Source organism: Dendropsophus ebraccatus, chromosome 9 (assembly GCF_027789765.1).
Source record: "Dendropsophus ebraccatus isolate aDenEbr1 chromosome 9, aDenEbr1.pat, whole genome shotgun sequence".
Classification (NCBI taxonomy): Eukaryota; Metazoa; Chordata; class Amphibia; order Anura; family Hylidae; genus Dendropsophus; species Dendropsophus ebraccatus.
The window spans coordinates 69,591,787-69,616,198 of record NC_091462.1 but is presented as its reverse complement, the minus strand read 5'-3'; the positions used below and the strand labels follow the sequence as shown (position 1 = coordinate 69,616,198).

Here is a 24,412-nt window from a genome sequence, read left to right as displayed (position 1 = left end):
TTGCTGTGTGAGATATATATTTTCTCTACACTTGGACACAGTTCCATCAAACTGCCTTTTGTGAGCTTTCCTGTGTGTGTTCTCCAAAGGATTCTCTCTTTTCTGACAACACATTGTAGCAGCCAGGGCCGGACTGGGACTGTAAATCGGCCCTGGCATTTCAAAGTACACAGACCCACTCAAATTCAGAAAAATTGTAATAAAAAGTGATCAAAAAGTCGTGTATGCGCAATCACGGTACCGATAGAAAGTACAGATCATGGCAAAAAAATGACACCTCAAACAGCCCCATAGACCAAAGAATAAAAGCGCTATAAGCATGGGAATGGAGCGATTTTAAGGAACTTAAATTTTTAAAAAAATTAAAGTTATACATATATCAGTATGTTTTGGGTGTGGGAGGAAACCCAGAGGAAACCAACGCAAACACGGAGAGAACATACAAACAGGCCCGTATCTGCCATGAGGCGAGGTGAAGTCTTCCCCTCAGGCAGCAGATAACACAGCCCTTGAGGGGGGCGGCATCAGCGTCCTTATCATTACAACTAGTTAGGGCTCAGTGCCCGGCCGTGTTTCCTGTCAGTTGCCTCATGAGAAGCGCTGAGGAGGCACAGGAAGGCTCGTATTCACAGGTATTCACATCACATAAGACATAGATATAGTGTCTCCTGCTGTTAACCCTTTCAATAATGCAGAATTATTATACTCTGCATCACTTACACACTGTAGAAAAGAAAAAGTTAACAGCAGCGAGGACGCTATATTATGTCTTCTCTGCACTGCCGAACTCCGAGCTGACCTCAGCATAGTGCAAGAGCAGGAGAAGAGGCATAAAAGTAATGTTCTGCTCTGCTGTTAACTCTTTCTGTATTGCAGAATGTAAGTGATGTACAGTAATAGGGATGGTCCGAACCGAGTTCGGTTCGGGTTCGTACGAACCCGAACTCTCGGTAATGATTCCTGCTGTCTGCCTGCTCCGTGGAGCGGGCGGATCCAGCGGGAGGACCGCCTGGAAAACTGGGATACAGCCATATCCATAGGCTGTATCCCAGTTTTCCAGGCGGTCCTCCCGCTGTATCCGCCCACTCCACGGAGCGGGCAGACAGCGGGAATCTGATGCCGAGCGTTCGGGTTCATACGAACCCGAACCTCGGAGGGTTCGGACCATCTCTACACAGTAATACTCTACATTCTGCAGTACTGAAAGAGTTAACAGAGCAGCCCGTTTTATGGCTCTTTTCTGGCTCCTGAGGTCAGAGGTCAGCAGTTGCAGATTGTTGTTTGTTTTGAAGCTCTCAGGGGGCCCATAGTGGCTCAAACAGTTAAAAAATCTGGTTACCGCACGGCGCACACTGTTATCTATAGTTCTGTCCTATACACACTGCACACTGTTATCTATACTGCTGTCCCATACACACGGCGCACACTGTTATCTATAGTGCTGTCCCATACACACTACACACTGTTATCTATAGTGCTGTCCCATACACACTGCGATGCTGCACTGTGCCTGACTTGGATCTTGGATCTTCTCTCCCTGACTATTGCTCTGAGGTCCCTGTAGTTTAGAATGCTGTCAGGTCACAGGATAGGATACTCAGCTGAGGCATTAATCATGTTGAATGGGGGGACCTGGGAGTGCTGGAGTTCTTGTATGGGGAATGTGAGGGGCACTATGGGCATGGTGATATTACAGGGAATGTGAGGAGGGCAGGAGGCATGGTAATATTACAGGGAATGTGAGGGGCATTATGGGCATGGTGATATTACAGGGAATGTGAGGAGGGCAGGAGGCATAATAATCTCGTAGGGGGAATGTGGGGGGCACCATGCACATGGTGATATTACAGGGAATGTGGGGAGAGCAGGGGGCATGATAATCTTGTAGGGGGGATGTGGGGGCCACTATGCACATGGTGATATTACAGGGAATGTGAGGGGCACTATGCACATGGTGATATTACAGAGAATGTGGGGAGGGCAGGGGGCATGATAATCTTGTAGGGGGAATGTGGGGGAACAGGGATATAATGCTAAAATGCAATTTTTCAGCTCATTCAAGTACAGCTGCTAGTACTGCTTCATCTGTGTCTTGGTGTATTTTTTCTGCTTATTTAACATAAAAATAGAAAATCGACATTTAAATCGAGAATTGTCTCAAAATGTAAGGAAAAAAAAAATCGAGATTTTATTTTTTGGCCATATCGCCCGGTTGGTGGGGGGGAAGGGCGCTTTGTCAGTTCTCGCCTCAGGTGGCAGAAAAGCTAGAATCGGCCCTGCATACAAACTCTTTGCAGATGTTGCCCTTGATGGGATTTGAAACCAGGACCCCAGCAGTGCAAGGCTACAGTGCTAACCACTGAGCCACCATCAGTTTTACCCCAGGGCGAGCAGCGTAAACATGAAACCTTACCAAATAAAAAAAATGCTTTTTTTTCAGTTTCATCACACATTAAATTTTTTCCTGGTTTCACAGCATATTTTATGCAAAAATTCCTCCTGTCATTGCAAAGTACAATTAGTGGCGCAAAAAATAAGGGCTCATCTGGGTCTATAGGTGAAAAAATGTAAGTGCTATGGCCTTTTATACACAAAGAGGAAAAAACGAAAGTGCAAAAATGGAAATTGGTCCGGTCCTTAAGAGGTTATAGACCTTCATGAACTGCTGGGAGTTGTAGTTCTCACAATAAAATACATACTTCTGTATTTTGTAGGGAGAACTACAACTCCCAGCAGTTCCTGAAGGTTTATAGCTGTCAGGGCAAACTGGGAGTTGTGGTTCCCCATCTATGGGGTTATGTGTTACATAGTTCTGGAGAATTCATTTTACATGAATAAAAAATGTAACACCCAACCCCATAGATTGTGAACTACAACTCCTAGCATGCCCTGGCAGCTATATACCTTCAGTAACTGCTAGGAGTTATAGTTCTCCCTAAAAAATACATTTTTTTTTTTATTTTGTTGGGAGAACTACAACTTCCAGCTGTTCCTGAGGGTCTATAGCTGTCACTGTCAGGGCATGCTGGGAGGTGTAGTTCATAACATTATAATCTTATTTTTTTAATCCTAAGGGCCCAGCTTCCACGCTTATATTAGAAGCTTTCACGCTTACATTACAGTACTTTTCATTTTATACTTTTACTACCTGCTGCCAGGGCCGATTATAGGTTTTATGCTGCCTGAGGTGAAAATTGAAACAGCGCTTTCTCCTCCCACAAACATAACTATATACCAGCAGTGGACATATTGCATACATGACTATATACCAACAGTTCATGTAATGAATACAGAACTATATAACAGAAGAGCATACACTACACATATGTTAGTGCCTGTCTTAGTGGTGGTGACATATGGGGACCCCAGTTGTAGAGACCCCCTAATAGTAAAGGCCTCAGACCGCCTAATACTGCCAGCTTCAGACACCCAATAATACTGTTAGCCTCTGAGGGTTCCCTGTTATTTTCAGAGATTACATACTCTCAGCAGGATTGTCACCCGGACCACTTAACCCCCCCACCGGCCAGAGCATACATCACCTGCTCCATGCTGCAGCTGCACCTGAGGCTCCTGGAGGTCCCTCTCAGCCAATCAGTGACTGCAGCAGGGCTGTGCACTGATTGGCTGAGCGGGACCTACGGAGACCGGGAGCCTCAGGTGCAGCTGCAGCATGGAGCAGGTAATGTATGCTCTGGCTGGTGGGGGGTTAAGGGGTCCGGATGACAATCCTGCTGCAAGTATGTAATCTCTGAAAATAACAGGGATCGCATCGCAGTGTGAGATCTGCTGCGGATACGGTACATGTAAACCCACCCTGAGACCCCTTAAAGGGAACCTGTCACTGGGGACGCGGACACAGAGCCCGACTCCCTGGCGCAGCCCCTGGATACTTACCCTTTCCGGCGAGTTCCACTCCTGGAGCCGGTCCCGGGGACGAAGATATCAGTGCCTGAAGCCGTGTGCGCACTGCAGAGATGAGTCTGATGCCCATAGAAAATTACGGCTCCATTCATTGTCTATGGGCATCGGACTCATCTCTGCAGCGCGCACACGGCTTCAGGCACTGATATCTTCGTCCCGGGACCGTCTCCAGGAGCGGGACTCGCCGGAAAGGGTAAGTATCTAGGGGGTCGGGCGGGCTGTGTGCCTGCGTCCCACAGGTTCCCTTTAATAGTGCCAGCCTCACAGACCCCTTAATAGTGCACGCCTCAGAGACTCCTTAATAGTGCCTGCCTCAGAGACTCCTTAATAGTGCCAGCCTCAGAGACCCCTTAATAGTGCCTGCCTCAGAGACTCCTTAATAGTGCCAGCCTCAGAGACCCCTTAATAGTGCCTGCCTCAGAGACTCCTTAATAGTGCACGCCTCAAAGACCCCTTAATAGTGCCAGCCTCAGAGACTCCTTAATAGTGCCAGCCTCAGAGACTCCTTAATAGTGCCAGCCTCAGAGACTCCTTAATAGTGCCAGCCTCAGAGACTCCTTAATAGTGCCAGCCTCAGAGACCCCTTAATAGTGCAAGCCTCAGAGACCCCTAATAGTGCCAGCCTCAGAGAGCAGCTCTGTAGTTGTAGTCCACACTTACTAATATAGCTCCCAGTCTCACATATACTGCTCCCTATATACAGGTACTACCCTCCCCCATATACATGTATCCCACCCTTTCCTTATCTTCACACTGCTGCCTGCCAGATATGCTGCTATATGAGGGGCCATAGCTGATTCCCCTGCTCAGAGGCCATAGAGGGATCATACAGGGTCTTTATCTACCTTGCAGGCTGCTGAATTTGCGCAAAATCGCGGTAATTTTACCGCGATTTTGCACAAATGCTTTGAGGATGTAGACGGGCATGGACGGGGCCCGACCGGCCCACGGAGGGGTTGGCCCCTCTGGCATTTGCCAGACTTACCCTATGGCCAGTCCGGCAGTGGTAGCAGCAGGATTGTAGGTTGTGGGCTTTTCTGAAGAGATGGTTTTTCAGGTTATTTTTGAAGGTTTTTATTATTATTTTTTATTTGATTGAGAGGCATACTGTATGTGCCTATGTAGTGAGTTCCAGTGTATGGCGGAAACACGGGAGAAATCATGGAGACAGTTGTGCAATGTTACAGCCGCGACCACGATATGTACCTCCAGCGGCAGCCACACTGTCACCCTCAGGCTTCTTCTCTCCCCCTGTCTCTCCTGTTTCGGGTGCCTCCTCCTCCTTCCCATCTTTGGGCTGGCACCTGCTCTAATTTAAGGGTCCAGTGTGCCCCTCATTGGCTGTTGCACAGCAGCCTTGTGTTATATATTTCAGCCCTTTCCTGGCTTCATTGTTGGAGCCTCTGCATGCATCCCTTAGTGTGTGGTCCCAGCTTTGCCCTTGATTCCTGCCCGTGGTTCCTGCGATGATTCCTGCTGCCAGTGGTCCCAGTCCGTGAGTGCTATCCTTGTTACTGCTTACCTGCCTGCATGTCTCTAGCTGCACCTAGTCCGCTACCACTAGCAAGCCAAGCCAGGGGTACCAACACAGGGGGTGCCTGCTACATCATATCCCACCCACCTTGCGGCAGGCTCTGGTGAAGACTCTGTTCCCTGGTGCTGTTTACGTCATCGCTAGTGGCGGTTCGGCTGATCGATTACTCCTACCATTACATGCATGGTTTGGACAGATAGAGCACAATCCATATTCTTAAATGGATTAATTGAGAATACTTGATGGGCAGCATTGGGTAGTCTAGTCAGAGATGTATGGAGGGGACAGGTTGTGGCAGACCTTGTATGTCATGGTTAATAGTCTAAATGGAATTTGTATAGGTAATGGGTAGCCAATGAAGGAAATGGCAGCGGATAAAGGCAGCAGAGGAACGAGGGGAGAGATGGATTAGTCAGGCAGCAGATTGAGGTTGGATTGGAGGGAAGCAAGGTGTTATCATGGAAGGCCACAGAGGTGGATGTTGCAGCTAGAGATGATTAGAGCATGTACCAGTTGTTTTGTTTAATGAAAACTATTTTCCTTATAGCAAAAAACATGTTTATTTTATCTAACGTTAGATGGTAGAAACATCATTATACAGGCCAGTATCGTAACAGTTAAGATAGCAAGAATTTATAAAGGATTAATCACTCATTGTTGCACATATCAAGGAAGAGGGAGGATATAGGAAAATAAATCATCACCATCCAAGTTTTCCTTCCCGTCAGGAGTTTCCCTGCTGTAACAAGAATTGCAGATTTTGTTTGGTCCAAAAAATAGCAGACTCTACTTTAGAAGTATATTGTTTTACTTTATGTTTTCTGTTTATAGGAGAGCAAACACCAAAATCATTAGATGGATTATTTGTCTATGAAGATGAAGCTCCTCGAGTTACTGCTTCAAAGAACAGAGGAAATGATGCTATAATAGTAGAACAATGGACAGTATTTGAGGTAAAACCAGGGCTGGTTTTGCACACAACATTTTGACACATATTTGGTGGTTTTCTTCTGAACATAAAAAATTCTGTGGTCAGATATTAATTTTTTAAAGGGAAACTGACAGCAGGGATACACCAGTTTTCAGATACCTATTGAGCAAGCATTACATATTTACCTTTGCCTTTCTCCTCTAATCTGGTGTATATGTAAACAAAAAGAGGCCTTATCCTTGGCGGGTTCAGAAGCGGGTCTGTGGCATTGTCTGCTCCTGTGCTCTCAATTTCTCTTTCAGTATAATATACACCAAAGAAATGGCCAGGCACACTATATTATCCAAAAGTAAGATTTCAACAGCTGGCATATTAAACATGAACAAGAAATTGCTAAACCTATAAAGTATTTTCTTTTCTTACATTTAAACTGTTAGGTAGACATCCATTGTAAAGTATAATTCTATTTATATTGTAACAATTATTAATAGATCTAACAAAGTGTTACTGTTATTTCTGTTACACCACCCGAACTCCAATTTCCACAGGAAACAGCTGCCTTTTCAGTATGACACCACAAACTGAAATATCTTAGCACCCGGAGCCATTTCCAGTTGGCCTCATTCTTAGATTATAGATCCTTGTATCATACTTGTATAAGATACTTGTATAATAAGGAATACTAATAAGACATGTAAATGATTACTGTAAATTAAAGAATTACAAGTGTGCAGGATCTACATGTGGCCCAGCTGCAAAATCAGTGGAAAACGTGCTGCGCGAAGGTATAGAGAACCTGTATGCCTCCATGTCCAAATTTATTTATATCCAGACTATAGGTGACTCAACAGGTGACTGAAGCCTCATTTCAACTGGACAGTTTTAGGGTGCGTTCACACGTACAGGAAAATCTGCTGCGGATCCGCAGCAGATCCACAGCAGATTTCATCTAAATAACTGAACACAGCATGTTGCAGATCTGCTGCAGATTCTGTACATGTGAACGCACCCTCAGTTACAAACTTTATCCCTTTACTCTAAAATTGTAATCCATTACATATAAAGTTTTATTCTATTTCAATAACTCTTTCTTGGTGCATTATTTTGTATTGTTTATACATTTGTACTTTTGATTTCTTGCACTGATACATAATGTGTGCTTGTTTATAGCATTAGGTGATTTATTAATGATATATATATATATATATTTATAGGGTTCTGATATTAAAACAGACTATGGCCCTTTGTTGCACACTTTGGCAGAGTTTGGATGGATTCTGACTTGTGTTATACCAACACCCATTATAAGACACAACAGGTGAGAAATGACAATCTGTAATAACCTATGGCTTGTGTTTATGTTTTATTTGTAAATCAGTGCTTTTAATCTTATCAACCCCTTCCCGCATCAGACGGCACATTATCGTCCTGATGCGGGAGGGGGGTTCAGAGAGAGGCTGTGTGGCGATCCTGCTGATCTGGGCTCGGCAATTGATTCACCTGGTCTTCGGCAGACCAGAGTAATACAGCAATGATCTAAGCGATCATTGCTGTATTAAGTATACTGCAGTAATCTCTATGGGAGATACAGTATAATAATAATATAAAGTGTAGAGTGTTTTTATTAATAAAAAATCCCCTCCCCTAATAAAAGTTTGAATCACCCCCCTTTTCCCATTTTATAAATAAAAATAAATATATAAACAAATCACCTCATGCATAATCGCCTGAACTATTAAATTATCCCATTCCTGATCAAACCCACCAAAGTGCAAAATTGCACATTTTTTTTGTCACATCAAATCCATAATAATTGTGATTAAAAGTGATAAAAAAAGTTGCATATACGCAATCAAGGTACCTATAGAAAGTACAGATCATAGCGCAAAAATGACACCTCAAACAGCTCCATAGACCAAAGGATAAAAGCGTTATAAGGATGGGAGCTACTTTAAACACATTTAGTTTTTTTTTTAAAAAGGTTTTACTTTTTTAAAAGTAGTCAGATAAAATAAAAGTTATATAAATTACATATCATTGTAATCGAACATACATAACATGTCAGTTTTACTATAAAACAAATGGTGTAAACACAAAACATCCCAAAATGTAAAGAAATTCCTTTTTTTTTTAAATTTCACAAATATGCACAAATTTTTTTTCTGGTTTTACAGCATACTTTATGGAGAAAAAAACAAAAACGCAAAAACGAAAATTAGCCCGGTCCTGAAGAGGTTAAAAAAATATCCTCTGAAATCCATTTGTCACTATAGAAATGGGCAGTGGAAGGCAGTGGGAGCTACGTAAGCTTACGCCAGCTTACGTAAGCCCATTGGCAGCATAGCTGTAGAGGATGAAGGGGTCTCAGTTTTACAGTTTGGGCTATGTTCACACACAGTACTTTTGCTCAGTATTTTGGTTAGTAATTTGCAACCAAACCCAGAACAACACAGAAAAGCTCTGTTCACAAAATGTTAAAATGGAGTAGATGGCCACCATTTAATGGCAAATAATTGCTGTTATTTTAAAACAACCGCCGTTGTTTTGAAATAACGTCCGTTATTTGCCATTAAATGACGACCATCCACTTAATTTCAACAGTATGTGAACATAGCTTTTCTTTGTTTTCAATCCACTCCTGGTTTTGGTGAGAAAATTCTGAGCAAAAATACTGTGTGGCAACATAGCCATTCACGTTTTGTGGAGGGGGTCTGAGGTCTGGTCTTTTGTCAGAATGAATATAGGGTCTGGGCCATGGTAAAATAACTCATCATTGCTTAGCTACTTCTTACATGGTTTCACTATACTTAGTGGCAAAGTTGTATTTTTTTCATTGAAAAAGTATATCCCTGCCTTTACTTTCACTTGATCTAGTAAATGTTTATGCTCAGGAAATAAGGCTCTGAAAAGTTTTACTATTTGGTTGAGCATTTTTTCTATATATACCCCTAGCTTGTAGAGTTATACCTAAAAAAAATTTCATCTCTATAAATCGATATAGCTCTATACATCTCTATTTTACATGTTTATATTGCCAAACTCTGTTACATTTGTTTATCATTTCAGTGAAGGGAATTTGACAACAAAGCAAATCATTTTTCTTCAAAGACCAGTTATGGCCCATTCATCTCAGTCATCAGTTCCATCATGTGAGGTAATGAAATCTTTTCAGATAATGAAAACTGTGTTGTGATGAGATGAGATGCATGAGATGCACGAGACCATAATGTGCGAGACCCCCATTCTGATCCAATGGGGTTCATGCATTAGAGCATGGGTCTCCAAACTGCGGCTTTTCAGCTGTTGCAATACTACATTTCCCATTATGCCTGGACAGCCAAATCCAAAGCTTTAGTTGTCCGGGCAGTATGGGAACTGTGGTTTTGCAACAGCTGGAGGGCCACAGTTTGGAGACCCATGCATTAGAGCCTGAGGCTATGTTCACACTGCGTATGATTCCGTCCGTAGATCGTACGATGCCGTACATGTGCGGCTGAAACTACGGGTGAGGGAGAAAAATAGACATGCGGCCAGATGCGTACGAACCGCGAACATATGCCCGTAGTACAGTTATGCTTCCCTAGCTTGTTTCGAAGCGATCTGAGGCAGGTCATTTACTTGGAAATCTTCGCCCAGTCCCGTAAACCACACAGAACCTTTTGGATCCAAAAATCAAGTTCAATTTGGCTGAAATAAGTACTTCGTACGGGACCGCATGGAAATCCACGGCCGTGAGTTTCAACATTTCCGTCCTCAAACAATGGTCTTGTTCATTTTTCACGGCGTTGTATACGATCCGGCCGTAAGCTCATACGTAGTGTGCATTGTGCGGGCGTATATCGTATACTTTCAAGCGAACGCATCAACCTCAAAACTACGTGCGTATATTCGCGGTTCGCACTACGGACGGATTCATACGCAGTGTGAACATAGCCTCAAGCGAGAAATTTACTGATGATCCGACATCGTCCACTCATGATAGGTATACTTTAACCTTTTCATTAACAGTCTACCATTTAAAAAAAAAAACAATATATTATACAACCAAAACTTTAGAAAAGGAGGAAAGTCACAAAAATTACTAAAACTGCACAGTATGCCTGTGTGACTTCAAAGTGTGCATCAGACTTCTAGTCCTGTGCTTCACCTGTTAATTACGTATTCTGTGCAATGTGTTAAGACGTTATGTACTATTTATTTTGTTCCTTCTCAGTATTCAAATATATTTTGCTGGTCTAGAAAGCTGAGCAGGAATTAATGTATTGGACAGAGAGGTTTGCCACCGATCCATATTAAGGGAGTTGTACTGTAATATTCCTGTAATCTTTATTATACAACTTTTCCAATACTGCTGAGATTGTTTGCGGACCAACGTTGAATTGGGGGTGTATGTACACATACAGCTATCTATGCAGATTGTCAGACACAGTAATGGTGCACTTTTTTTTTCTTTGCTCTTTTTCTAAAATGCTTTGTTTATAATATGTTGGTATTTATCTAAAAAATATTGCTTTTTATAAATATTGCAGTGGTGTGAATTTCTTGTAGGCTCGGTAAATGTGTGTAGTATCACACCATTATATTGGAATGGATTGATTAGACCCTGGGTTTTTGTTCTTTGTATGTTGTGTGCTATTTTTTAGGTAAATGATCTACAACAGTGCTTCTTAATTCCAGTCCTCGTGGCTCACCAACAGGTCATGTTATGAGGACTTCCTTAGTATTTCACAGGTGATATAGTTATACTCATCATCATCATTGTGCATCAGATATTATCACAATTGTCCTTTGTATGGAATAACCTCAAAACATAGCCTGTTGGTGGGCCAGGAGAACTATCAGTGCTGTATTACTCTGGACTGCTGCAGCCCAGATCTATGGATAACCAAGTCAGAAACAGCGTCATTCCGATGCTAAGGCCCGGCTAGGCAAGAAGAAGGGATCCCCCCTCCGCAATCGCATTGCGGGGGGATACATCAACTAAACACAAGGGATAGGGCTGAGCATGACATTTAAATGCAGCTGTCATGTTTACAGGGCAAACTCCTCCAGTGGCACAGATTCCCGGGCAGAGAATTACTTCCCTATTAGCAGCAGTTATGCTTGATGTGGGTTGGCTTGATGTATACCGAGTACAGTACCCAACCAGACGTGTATATTCTTGCTACTCTGTGGGGCGTGGATCCCTATCACAAATTGATTTGTTGCATTGCAATTCAATGCTGTATCCCCATATTTAAGCTAAGTCTTATGAAGTGAGGGTAATCTCAGACCACTCCCCTGTATTGGTATCTATCTCTCTAGCCTCCCCAGTGCTCCCTTGCAGGCGGAAGGTTCATCCTTTTTGGCTGCAGTTCATTGGGCCTAAAGACCGGATACCGGACCAGTTGAATGAGTTCCTACAGCTTCATAGAGAGTATAATAATCCCTTACTTTTGTGGGACACTTTAAAGTCATACTTGAGAGGTATATATATTATGCAGTAGACTATGATAAGGGAACATAAGTTGACAGCTAAATGTGCAGAACTAGAAGATATTTACATTCGAGATCTCTCAGACAGTAATAGGTCTCTGTGGTTAACAACAGGGAGGTAATATATGCAAAATTTAAAATGATAAAATGAGTAGGAACACCCCCCCGGCCTGTTGCCTGGTGGTTTCTCATAATTGTCTTCTACAGTTTAGATATGTTTTTCCTTCACTACTAGGGGGGAATCCTCCCTTGATTGTAGTAATATTTACGCTAGCTACTCTCTAACTGTACCTTCTATGGATAATTCAGTCATTGTTTTTGTTACTATGTATAAAACTTTAATAAAAATCTACTATTTAAAAAAAAAATGAGTAGGAAAATGTTCTTCATGAAACAAACGATTTCTGGACATAGGAATCAATTAAGTAAGCTTCTAGCACACATAGTACATCAAAACCTGGCTGCCCCACCTATATTTAAAATACACTCAGAGCAACATCAGATATTATTAGATTCTTTGCACATAGTGGACAGATTCTCCCAATTCTATAGGGATCTCCATGCTACACAAGTGGAGTATGTGGACCTAGTTGATTATTTAAACGGGTTAGATTTTCCTAATCTTATAGCGAATGTCAGGTTACTGAATGCTGATATTACTTGAGAGAACATTGAGGTGGCTCTGGGAGATATGGCACTTAGAAAGTGCCTGGACCCGATGGGTTTCCATAGAAAGTCTACCGAAAGTATTCAGGATTATTGACTGGTCCCCTCAGAGAGACCTATGTGGCGTCCTTTGAGGAGGGACACCTGCCTGCTACCATTTATGATGCGAACATTGTTGTAATACCTAAACCTGATAAGAACCCGATGTAGTGTGGGTCTAATAGGCCCATATTTCTATTGAATATAGACTACAAAGCAGAGGCTTAGCTAATCTTTCCTGCACCCTGGGCAAAGATTCAGTTTGCCCCCCCCCTTCCCCCAGCTACGGAGCGTGAAGCTGCCCAGTGGAATAACAGACTTCCCAGCATCATGTATCATAATGCCAAAGGTGTTTAAATCTTCACAGGATGCTGCCCTAGGGCTCCCAGGCAAACATGGATACAGTCTGTGGCTGTATCCGTGTATTAATGTTCTCCAGGACTCCATTGGGTAGGAATGAAAAACATGGGAGCGTTCGGCTAACTATTGACAGTATAGTGATTACAGTACAGTTACATCCAGTGATTCACAGGAGACGTTTTCTCTCTTGTTCACTTTCTCCATTCAGTCCAGGCCATCTTGAAGATTTCTTTTAGCCATGACTTGTCCCCACAGCATTTATCAGACAAACATTTAAGGCTCCACATGTTTCCAGCACACTCTTTCAATAGTGATAATCCCCTCTCCTGTGCCCCCAAGTAGTGATAATCCCCCCTTCTGTGCCCAGAAATAGCAATAATTCCCACTCCTTAGCTCCCCGTATGTCATAACCCCCCCTACCTGTGATCCCCAGTACAGATAATCCCTCTTCCTGTGCTCCCTGGTAGTGATGATACTTCTTTCTGTGCTCCCCGGTAGTGATATTCCCTCTTCCTGTGCTCCCCAGTGGTGATAATCCCTCTTTCTGGGCTCCCCAGCAGTGATGATCCCCCTTCCCCTGTGCTTCCCAGTAGTGATGATCCCCCTTCCCCTGTGCCCCCAGTAGTGATGATCCCCCTTCCCCTGTGCTCCCTCAGTAGTGATGACCCCACTACCCCTGTGCTCTTCGAGTAGTGATGATCCCCCTTCCCATGTGCTCCCCAGTAGTGATGACCCCACTACCCCTGTGCTCTCTCAGTAGTGATGATCCTCCTTCCCCTGTGCTCCCCAGTAGTGATAAGCCCCCACCCCATCTTCTTCCATGATGAAATAAAAAAAAAAACAATCCCACTACTCACCTCTCCTATGGCTCCAACGCTGCTGTGTCCCTAGGATGCTTCCTGGTGCAGGCTGCAGGCCAATCTGGTTGAGCAGACATAACTAGCTGCTCCAAATCACTTCTAGATTGCAAGCCTAACACAGCCTAACACAGCCTGTGATCTAGAAGTAAGACACAAAGCAGAGAGCTGATCTCTCCCTGCTCTCTGCCTCCTGTCAACTGTGTCTGTGCCCTTACAGGACACAGACACAGATGATAGCAGCAGCGGCGGCAGCAGCCCGTACAGAGGCAGGGACAGGGCCGGCGTCAGCTTACCTGGGCAAGTGCCGGGGCCCACAGCATCCCTAGGGGCCCAGTCCTGCCAGGGCTGCTTTCATTCCTCACTCAGACTGGCTGGAGGTAGGGAGCATTTACCTCCCTGCCCGTCTGGCACAATTTATCTAGAGGGCAGTGGCACAGTTTATTGGAGGTGGCAGTGGCACAGTGGCACCTACAGATGAGGGGCACAAAGGAGGCCTAACTACAGATATGCACACTAAGAGGGGGCAGAGCTACAGTTATGGGTAAAGAGAGGGGGCACAACTAAAGATGGGATCCCAACTGCAGAATAAGGCATAAAGAAAGGACATAACTTTAGGGACACCAAGAGGGTCCCATTACTGTTGGGAGCTTCTATAGAGGAAGGTGTTGAAGTGCCTAAGATGTTTGTTTGGCCGAGGGGGGCATCTATAAGGGGGCTACACAGAGGCGGACCCACTGTTCTTCTGTCGCCACGTGATTTGCTCCACAAAGGGGCCTGCTGAGGCTCTGTCGCCCAAGGGCCCACTAAACCCTGGAGCCGGCCCTGGGCAGGGAGTCCAGCATTACGCTGGAGTCCCTTCTTCTTTACCCATATTTCGCTGGGCAGTACGCTGTTAGTGTAGTGCAACGAAATATGCATATGGAAGCAGAGACATCAGTGTATTGCTGATGTCTCTGCCTTTCTACTGCAGTGAGCGGTCACACTTATAATATATGCATGACCGCTCACTGTCTCAACTTGCTAACTGCCTGAATAAGGTTATTCTCTCTATTGTACACAAAGACCAATCCGGTTTAATGCCAAGGAGATGTACTATGGACAATATCCACAGAGTACAAGTGGCAGTGCAGGTTGGAGTTGCTACAGGGGGGACTGGCCCTTGGCCTCATTAGATGTGGCCAAGGCCTTTGATTCCGTAGAATGGATGTTTCTCTTAAAGGTACTTAAGAAATTTGGATTTGGGGCAGATTTTATTAAATGGATAGATGTCCTCTACAAATGCCCTAGAGCATTGTGGATCGTCATTGCTTCTCGTCTTTCTCTCTGGCATGCTATGTTAAAATAGTTAATTCCATTGTCTCGTATGAAAAGGTGGTTTATAAAAATAGGGGTCACCCTCAGAATTTTGATAAAGTCTGGAAAGTGTGGTGCGAACGCTCTTTGTCCGCATATACGGTAAGAGGTTATAGGTCACAGAGACACTCTATTTTAGCTACTTTAACTATGTGATAATTTGGTACTCAATTGGTACGTTTATGTCTGTCTAGAATAAGGTGAACTGTATGTTCTGTGTTGTATCTGTGCTTACTGTCTGTTCTTGTTCTACCCCTGTATAGGGGATTTTTTTTACCCTTTTCTGCATTCTGGGCTATGTAATGTATTGTTCTCTGCACAATGTTAAATAAAACTAATAAAAAAATATATAGTATGTGGTTTGTAGCAGACAGTATAATTTATGGCCACTCCATAAAATCTGCCGCCCTTCAGAGGCTCTTCAAAGTTTCCACCATGAGCAATAAACTAATTTCACCTCATGCCAGAAGCCGCCCTGCTTGGACTTACCCTAAGTATTAGAAAGGATTAGTAAATCTGCCCCAATATCAGAAGTAATAATACTATATCATTATTTTTACTGTTTTGCCCAAGAGGTGTGAGAGTTATTTTGCATATCCTTTCTTCCTAGTATAACCAAAGTAAAAGCTCAGTTCCTTTTGTCCTATCATCTCCATTATCACAATCAAAACATATGTTTAAAGATTGTTCCATTTACCTACCACCAATCTCCAATGATGCAACCTGATCTGGGCCATCTCTGCTGCGTAGAGCATTCTATTCTCTATTCCACAGGAAACACAGGAGATGACTGCTAAGTCACTCAATGGCTGCAGTGGTGACCTGTCCCAGTCAGCTTTTATCTAAACAGCATTTTCTGTGTGTCGGGAGAAAGAGCAGGAAACTTCAAATAGCAAGGACTGGAGATCTAGACTATCACATAGAACTTGATTCATTAGAATAATATCACAATATACTAATAATGTTTGCAATGTACTAAGATGTTATTTTACATATAACAAAATAATTCAATTTCGTTTATATTTTGCTACGTAAAAACATCTATGCAGCATTTTCACCAATCTTACTTTCTAAATTGATTTTCAGAAAAAGATGCAGAGACATTTAGTAAATGAGGAAAAAATGACCACAACTAGCCGAAACATTGGACTTCAAGTTCCTGGAACACGTGTAGATATGAGTAACACTTCAGAAGAACTGTACCTGTCCTCTTCTAAGCAATACTGGAATAAAGAGAGTCATCAAGAATTTGGTGCCTTTCCTGGTTTCAACAGCAATGATAGCATGCTGCGGGATTTGGATGATTTACAGTTTGACCAAGAAGAAGGTGTCACACAGGTTACTTGTATGTGATGGAGACATCTGTCAAGCCTACCAACAAATCCATGTATAATTTTTACTTTATGGGCTTGTTCACACCACAATTTGTGCCTCTGAGGCAAAGATACATCAGAAAACTGTCAAAATTACATACCGATGCTCAGATTTGTACAGGCTCAATTCATTTCAAAGTCCCTAGTGTAGTCAACTAGTGACTACTTTTGGATTATATTCTCGACATAGTTTGGCTCAGGCTGAGAAGTGTGGTTTACAGTAAGTGCAGTACTTTTTTTGCCTGTGACAAAACTCGGATACACTTCCCAAATTACCTAATCGTAGTACTAGCTGTCTACACTCGGACCCTTGAAATGAATGAAGTCCATGGCAATCTGAGCAGAGATATGTAGTATGGCATTTTGACAATGTATCCGAGCATCAGAGGCACAGATTGTGGTGTGAATCCTGACAATTTTTTATTTTTTGCCATTAAATATATCGTGTACATAGTTACTTACATGAAAAAGATTTTTTTCGCAGTGTTATGTCTCAAAGGACACTTGGTACAGGACTGTCCAAAATACATTGTTAAAGTGAGACATTTTCTAATGTTATTTTCACAACAATTTGGCAGCAAACCTGTAAAAAAAATTTAAATCAACAGGTGGCAAAAAGTTGTATAGATTTGTACATCACTTCTGTTTAAAAATTTAAATCTCCCAGTACTTCAGCTGCTATATGCCCTATATAAAGTGTTATATTTAGAGATGAGCGAACCTTGAGCATGCTCGAGTCGATCCGAACTCGAACTTTCGGTATTTAATTAGCGGTGGCTGCTGAAGTTGGATAAAGCCCTAAGGCTATGTGGAAACATGGATATAGTCATTGGCTGTATCCATGTTTTCCAGACAAGCTTAGAGCTTTATCCAAGTTCAGCAGCCCCAGCTAATCAAATGCCGATCGTTTGGGTTCGGATCGTCTGGAACCCGGTTCGCTCATCTCTAGTTATATTCATTCCAGTCTGACATGATGCTCCCTGCTGCCACCTCTGTGCATGTCAGGAACTGCCAAGAGCAGGTGAAGTTCTCTATGGGTGTTTTCTACCGCTTTGGCCAGATAATTTAAAAACATTTTAATGAAATGATTTGCAAAACAATGGGATAGCATTAAACTGACATTTTAGGCTTAATTTTTCTAATTTATGGTGCGTTTACACAGAGAGATTTATCTAAAGATGACCGAACCGGGTTCGGGTTTGAGTCCATCCGAACTAGAGCGATCGGCATTTGATTAGTGTCGGCTGCTGAACTTGGATAAAGCTCTAAGGTTGTCTGGAAAACGTGGATGCAGCCAATGACTATATCCATGTTTTCCACATAGCCTTAGGGCTTTATCCAAGTTCAGCAGCCTCCGCTAATCAAATGCCGAATGTTCGGATTGACTCGAGCATGCTCGAGGTTCGCTCATCTCTAGATTTATCTGACAGATTTGTGAAGCCAAAGCCAGGATCAGACTATAAAGGAACAGGTCATAAAGGAAAGACTGAGATTTCTCCTCTTTTCTAATCCATTCCTGGGTTTGGCTTCCTAAATCTGTCAGTGTAAACGCACCATAACTTTGGGTATTAATTTAGAACCCAAGCCTTTTTAGCTATAAAATATTCATGTTAAATAAACATCAAAATATTGTAAATAGAGATGAGCGAATTTACAGTAACAACGAAGCAAAGTACCTTGTTATCTCTGCAATCTGCTCATCAGCCTTTTAACTGACTGCCACTCCATAACGCTCCTTCCCAGGTGCTGGGAAAAGCTGGATCCAGTCCTGAGAAATTACTTCTAATACTTACTATACTTTATAAGGTCAAGCAGCAAAAATGTCTTCAATTTGGAGTTTTTAGAATCATGATAATTGCCCTAGGAATTAAGGCCTCTATGCATAGTGTATTACTATATTAGTAGGCTGATGTAGCAGCAAAACTACCCGCTATTAATGATGTGTCTGATAGGAAACATTTCATTTTATGAAGAAGAAAAGGCTCTTAGGGTGCTATTACAGCAAACAGGTGTCAGCCAGCCGATAATAGTTTAGTGTGATAGTTCATGCTAAAAGGCAAGGATCAGCCGACAAGTACGATTTCGGCTGAGTATTGTCTTTCAGCATGTTTAAAAAAAAACGATTGTAGCAATGGTTTTCTGACCATCGCTCTGTGTAATAGGAGAGACTATCTTCTATAGGCCATCCGGACAATCTAAAGATCATCTGGACTGCCCCTCCTGCTGCTCCTCGCAGCTTCACAGCTTGATGTCTGTGTAAAAGCACAGACAGCGAGTGGGGAACAATTTTCTTTCAAATCAACTGGTTTCAGAAAGTGCCAGAGATTTCTAATTTATTTTTTATTAAAAAATCTCAAGTACTTGTTCAGTATCAGCTGCTGTATGCCTGAAGGTATTCTTTCCTGACTATAGAATTCTCGCGGATAAATTTGCCTGTACGCGCTCACGGCCGCGCGCCTTTCCACCGGCTCCATAGACACCATTCTATGGGCCGGCTGATTCCGCATTCCGCCGAAAGAATTTTCACTTCAATTTTTTTTATGCCTATGGAGCCGGCGGAATCGGCCGTGAGCGAATACAGGCAACGGAATTCTGCAGAATTTATCAGTGAGAATTTCGTAGTCTAAACCTGCCCTGACACAGTGTTCTCTGCCTCTGTCCATGTCCTGCCACAAGAACAGAAGCAAATCCCCATAGAAAACCTCTCCTGCTCTCCAGACTTGAAAGAAAACAGCACCCACTGCAGGACATACAGCAGCTGATAAGTAGTGAAAGAGTAAATTACAAATCTCTGGAACTTTATGACACCAGTTGATTTTAAAGAAATGTTTTTTTTCCCACTGGAGTACCCCTGTGAAATAACAAAATGTTAACAAAAATCTAACTTTCTCATTGTTTTGCAGTCATCTCATAGCAGCAAGTGAACTCATAGTCGGCATAGAGATTCGGTCCCAAATTGTCCTGCCTGCATCATACGCAGTGCCAGACCTATCTAAATTTCATTGCATATTTATTAAAACGAACAGTTAGATAACATTATTCACAGATATGTTTTTAGGTATAAAAGCATTATGTTTTTTGGGATTGCAGAAAATGTTTTCCTTTTTTTGGTATAATTATTATTTTATATAAAGGGAAATTTAATTACTAACTGAACCAGAAGTAATCATGCAGAATGCATTGCACAGAAGGGGAGGGGGATACTAGTCATTGCTTCAGGCTGTATTATAGCTAACATTCATTTCAAAAACATTTTAAGGCCATGTTCACACACTGTATTTTAAAGTAAAACAACAGCCTTTGTTTATTAGCGCTGCTTAATTGAATGGCAGTGAATGGAACAGCAGCCGAAGTGTACACTGCAGCTGCAGAAAATAATTGACATGTCTATTTTCTGTAAACAGCGGCCGTAGGAAATGGTCTGTGCTCACTGTATTAAGTACTTTACACTGTGGTCAATGGTCAATTGGATTATGGGCACACCATAATGTGCCTGCATTCCAATCAAAATAAAATTAGGTTCATCCGGCCGATTCTGCAGTATCAGCCGAGTGAACATGTAACATAAACAGTGAGTGAAACAACGGCCTCTGTTTTACAGAATGTGAACAAATGTTCACACTATGCAAAGATAATGGCCGTATTTCATAACAGCTGTTGTTATCAAATATGGCCGATGTTTTTACATAGTGTGAACATAGCCTATATATAGGGGGAGATTTATGAAACATGGGGTAAAGTGAAACAGGCTCAGTTGCCCCTAGCAACCAATCAGATTCCGCCTTTCATTCCTCACAGACTCTTTGGAAAATGAAAGGTGGAATCTGATTGGTTGCTAGAGGGCAACTGAGCCTGTTTCACTTTACACCATGTTTCATAAATTTCCCCCATAGTGTTTCCATTTCTTTACCAAGCATCCAGAAGCAGGCTGCTAGGAAAATGCCCAGTATTGTAGGAAATCATCCTCACTCTTATTCATGTAACTTGCTGTTAATAAAAGCAAAAAGTTTATTTGTTGCTACATTACTTAGATTTTCATGTGCACTGTTCATGGCCTTGCTATTCAATGTGACTGTGTTATTAAAGGGGCACTCCGGCACTCTGTACAGAGCTCAGCCGCCGGAAGTCTGACGTCACAGCACGGCTGCGTTGTAGCTCCATCGTTCTGTGAGAGTACTTGTGAGGGTACGGAACATCACTGTGTCTGAAAAGGAGAGTGGCACAGCCTGAAGCTAGACGCCCTCTTCAGCTGGCATCACAGCACAGAATAGCGGCGCTGGAACGCAAAGGACATCACAGCACAGAATAGCGGCGCTGGAACGCAAAGGACATCACAGCACAGAATAGCGGTGCTGGAACGCAAAGGACATCACAGCACAGAATAGCGGCGCTGGGACGCAAATGTGCTATGACACAAGACTTTTGGCAGCTGAGCTCCGCCCAAAGTAAGCTTCGCCAGAGAACCCCTTTAATAACACAGTCACATTAAATAGCAAGACTACAATCAGTGCACATAAAAATCTCTACATAGAAATGTAGCAGCAAATAAACTTTCTGAGCTACATTCAAAGTAAGCTTCGCTGGAGTACCCCTTTAGGGGGTTATCCGGAAAAAAGGTTTTACCTGTTCTGCGCTCTGACACACCTTACTACCTTACTACCTTCCTCCCTTAGTACTTCCATGATCAGGGGGGTTGTAGCTGCATGTTGGGAGCAAAACCCCACCCCCATGCAATCTCCATTAGCAGCCCAATGTCGCTGTAACATTCATAACATTGAACATGGCCTGCAACATGTACTCAAGCCCCTCCTGTCTCTTCGTTTCAAAGATGACCAGAGGAAAGGAGTCTAGCGCAACAGAGCAGAGCAGGTAGGACCTTTTCTGCTCTCTGGAATACTCCATTAAATAGGTACTTTATGTTTTTGATATATCACTGCTCTTGCATTGAAAATAAAAAACATCATATTCTTACCTAACCACATTTCCCTGTGGTCCTCCTGTTTAGGGATGATCGAACCTCAGGATTTTGCAGGTTCGATCAAACTCGAATGTTCTTGAACCTGCAGCATTTGATTCCCGATCCGTGGGGGAGGAAACAGCCCGAGTACCGCCTGAAATTCCGGGATACAGCCTAGACAGGCAGTAGCGGATTATAATAGGTCCGTTTTGGGCGGTAGCCCGGGGCCCATGGCCACCCAAAAAGACTAAGGGCCCTATTCCACCGGACGATTATCGTTCAGATTATCGTTAAATCATTTGAATCTAAACGATAATCGTTCGGTTGAAATGCAGTTAATGATTAACGACCGAACGAGAAATCGTTGATCGCTTTATAAGACCTGGACCTATTTTTATCGTTGCTCGTTCGCAAAATGTTCCCAAATCGTTTGCATTAAATAAGACATCGTTCGGTTGTTCGCAATAGATACGAACGCAATAGAGAATAAATAGCGAAGAAAAATTATCGCAATTACGATCATAAGTAACAATTATCGTTCCATGGAAATGAGTGAACGTTTTCAGGTCTTTCGCAATAGCGGTCGTTTGAGATCGTTAATCGTTAACGATTATGCAAACGATAATCGTCCGGTGCAATAGGGCCCTAATACTTTTAGTGGTGAAATGTCCCCTGGCTACAGTTACGCCATGATTTGCAAAAAATTGTGGCTTTTCTACAGCAACTTTGCACAATTCAGGGCATCATGATATTATCTATCCTGTACTATGAACACCATGCTAGTGCTGCCATAGTTACAGTGGATTGGGGGGGCCCAGGCTTGGTGAACAGACCGGGACCTATGGTAAAGTTAATCCGCCCCTGTAGGCAGGCATCGGTAATCAAATGCTGCAGGTTCGAGAACGTTCAAGTTCGATCGGATCTGCAAAATCCCCAGGTTCGATCATCTCTACTCCTGTTATGTCTTTGGGTCCCCCACTGAATGATTTGGCCACTGCTTCTAAATCTGACCAGTCAATCACTGGCCACTGCACTGTCTATAATTGGCTGAACAGGCTGTCACTATTGAGATGAGTGCTGTCTTGGAGATAGTGGCCTCATCGATCAGTGGAGGACCCTGGGGGGAGCGTGGTCAGTTAAGAATAGGATGTTTCCTCTTTTCTATGGAAAAGTGGCACTACATCAAATACATAAATGGCAGAGTTCCCCTTTAAGGGCTTCGGTGTATTTAGGTCTACTGCAGCAGGTTATATAGCGTATTACTATATGTCTTTATTGTTATTTTAGTGGATGGTCTCAAATAATTGTTAGGTGTATCACCCACTAGGTGGCTAATTTAACTTGTTATATGAGTAAAATGTTAATAAATCTAACACCAGTTGTATAGTAACAGAAGGGTCAATGAAGATGTGTTTTGCTATGATATATATTTTACTCCTTTATTATAAAAAAAAAAAAAAAAAGTAAAATATGAGTACTGTGATTTATTACTTCAGGTTCTGAAACCCACAGTAGACAAGATACCTTACTGTGTTCAGCATGTCACTACCAGGTCATGGACGTATAAGATCAGAAATATGTACATACTGTAGTTCAATTCACCTGAGGGCTGAACTGGTAATACTTCAGCAGATTACAGGACACATGTGGTAGACTTTTTTTTTGCATGAGAATTGGCATGTAGTGCAGAATTTAAACTTTACAGGATGAATTTTTGTTGAGGCTTTTCACCATGATTTTCACCCCTTTTAGTGTAGCCTAGGAAATACGCAGTAAATCTACAGCAAAATCTGCATATCACATATGTGAATTTGCCTCTAATGTATTGCAAAATCTTCTGCAGAGTTTTTTCTTAGGCTACGTTCACATTAGCGTTTGACCATCTGGCACCATTCCGTCTACCTTTTCCGTTTTAGAGTAAGCAAAACGGAAACTGTCGGATCCATTAAAATCCCCATAGATTCCCATGCTATTTTAGTGTGCTCCGTTTGCATGCAATCCGTTCAAGTGTTTGCAGTATTTTTCTTTCCACTTAAAAAAACGGATCACGAACGGAAAGTGCACTTCGGGTTTTTTTTACATTGTAGTCAATGAGGACGGATCTAAAACGGAAGGTATTTCCGTTCACATCCGTTTTTTTCATCCGTTTTTGCACTGAGCATGCGCAGAAGCAACAAGAAACCAAAGAAGAAAAATAAACGGATATAAAAACGGATGCTGACTGATGCAAACGGATGCAAACTGATATACAAAAGTCAGTTTTTTTAAGCCAAAATACAAACGGACCATTAAAAAAAAAATTAACATTTTGCAATCAGTTTGCATCAGTCTGCTCATCAGTTTATGCTCATCCGTTTAATTAATATAGACGGATCCGTTAGAAACAAAGAAAAACGCTAGTGTGGCCGAGCCCTTATCAGAATAATGAACAGCTTAACTATTATCCCTGAAACTGAATTTTCACTGCGGGTACAGATACATTATTAATATGATGCCTTTATACTGCTACAATGTGTGGGCGTTTACACGTTACACTTTTTTTTTCCCCAGTTACTAAACTTCAACAGTGTGACCATAGAGTTTCTATGTTTTCCATCCACTCCTGGTCTTGGTTGCAAAAGACTTACTAAAATGCTGAGCAAAAATACTGTGTGGGAACATAGCCTAATGCCCCTATTTCATGGGCCGTTTAGAGGAGCAAACGAGCGCTCTCAGCGATCGTTTGCTCGTCATTTCCCGCTCGCTGCCGCCACTATTCAACGCTGCAGCAGCGAGCAGGTGAGTGCGGGAGGGGTGGCGGAGAGCTGCAGGGGGGCTGCCTGGTTGATCGCTGATCGTCCGGGCAGCCCATAGGATATAGCAGCGTCTGCTGCCGATGCTCCTATTCAACGGAGCGACGGCAGCAGATCGCTGTATCAGTCGCTTGTTTTTCAACATGTT

At 42.7% G+C, this 24,412-nt stretch overlaps 1 protein-coding gene across 1 annotated transcript in view; it reads left to right on the top strand.

Moving 5' to 3' along the window:
- RFTN2 (raftlin family member 2) overlaps positions 1-17,293 on the top strand; it is a 65,013-nt gene extending 47,720 nt beyond the window's left edge. The window contains exons 6-9 of the mRNA XM_069985343.1: positions 6,290-6,411; positions 7,604-7,707; positions 9,456-9,543; positions 16,229-17,293. Coding sequence (XP_069841444.1) covers positions 6,290-6,411; positions 7,604-7,707; positions 9,456-9,543; positions 16,229-16,495 — 581 coding nt within the window. The 3' untranslated portion in view covers positions 16,496-17,293. The remainder of the gene's footprint in view (positions 1-6,289; positions 6,412-7,603; positions 7,708-9,455; positions 9,544-16,228) is intronic.
- The last annotated feature ends 7,119 nt before the right edge of the window (positions 17,294-24,412 follow it).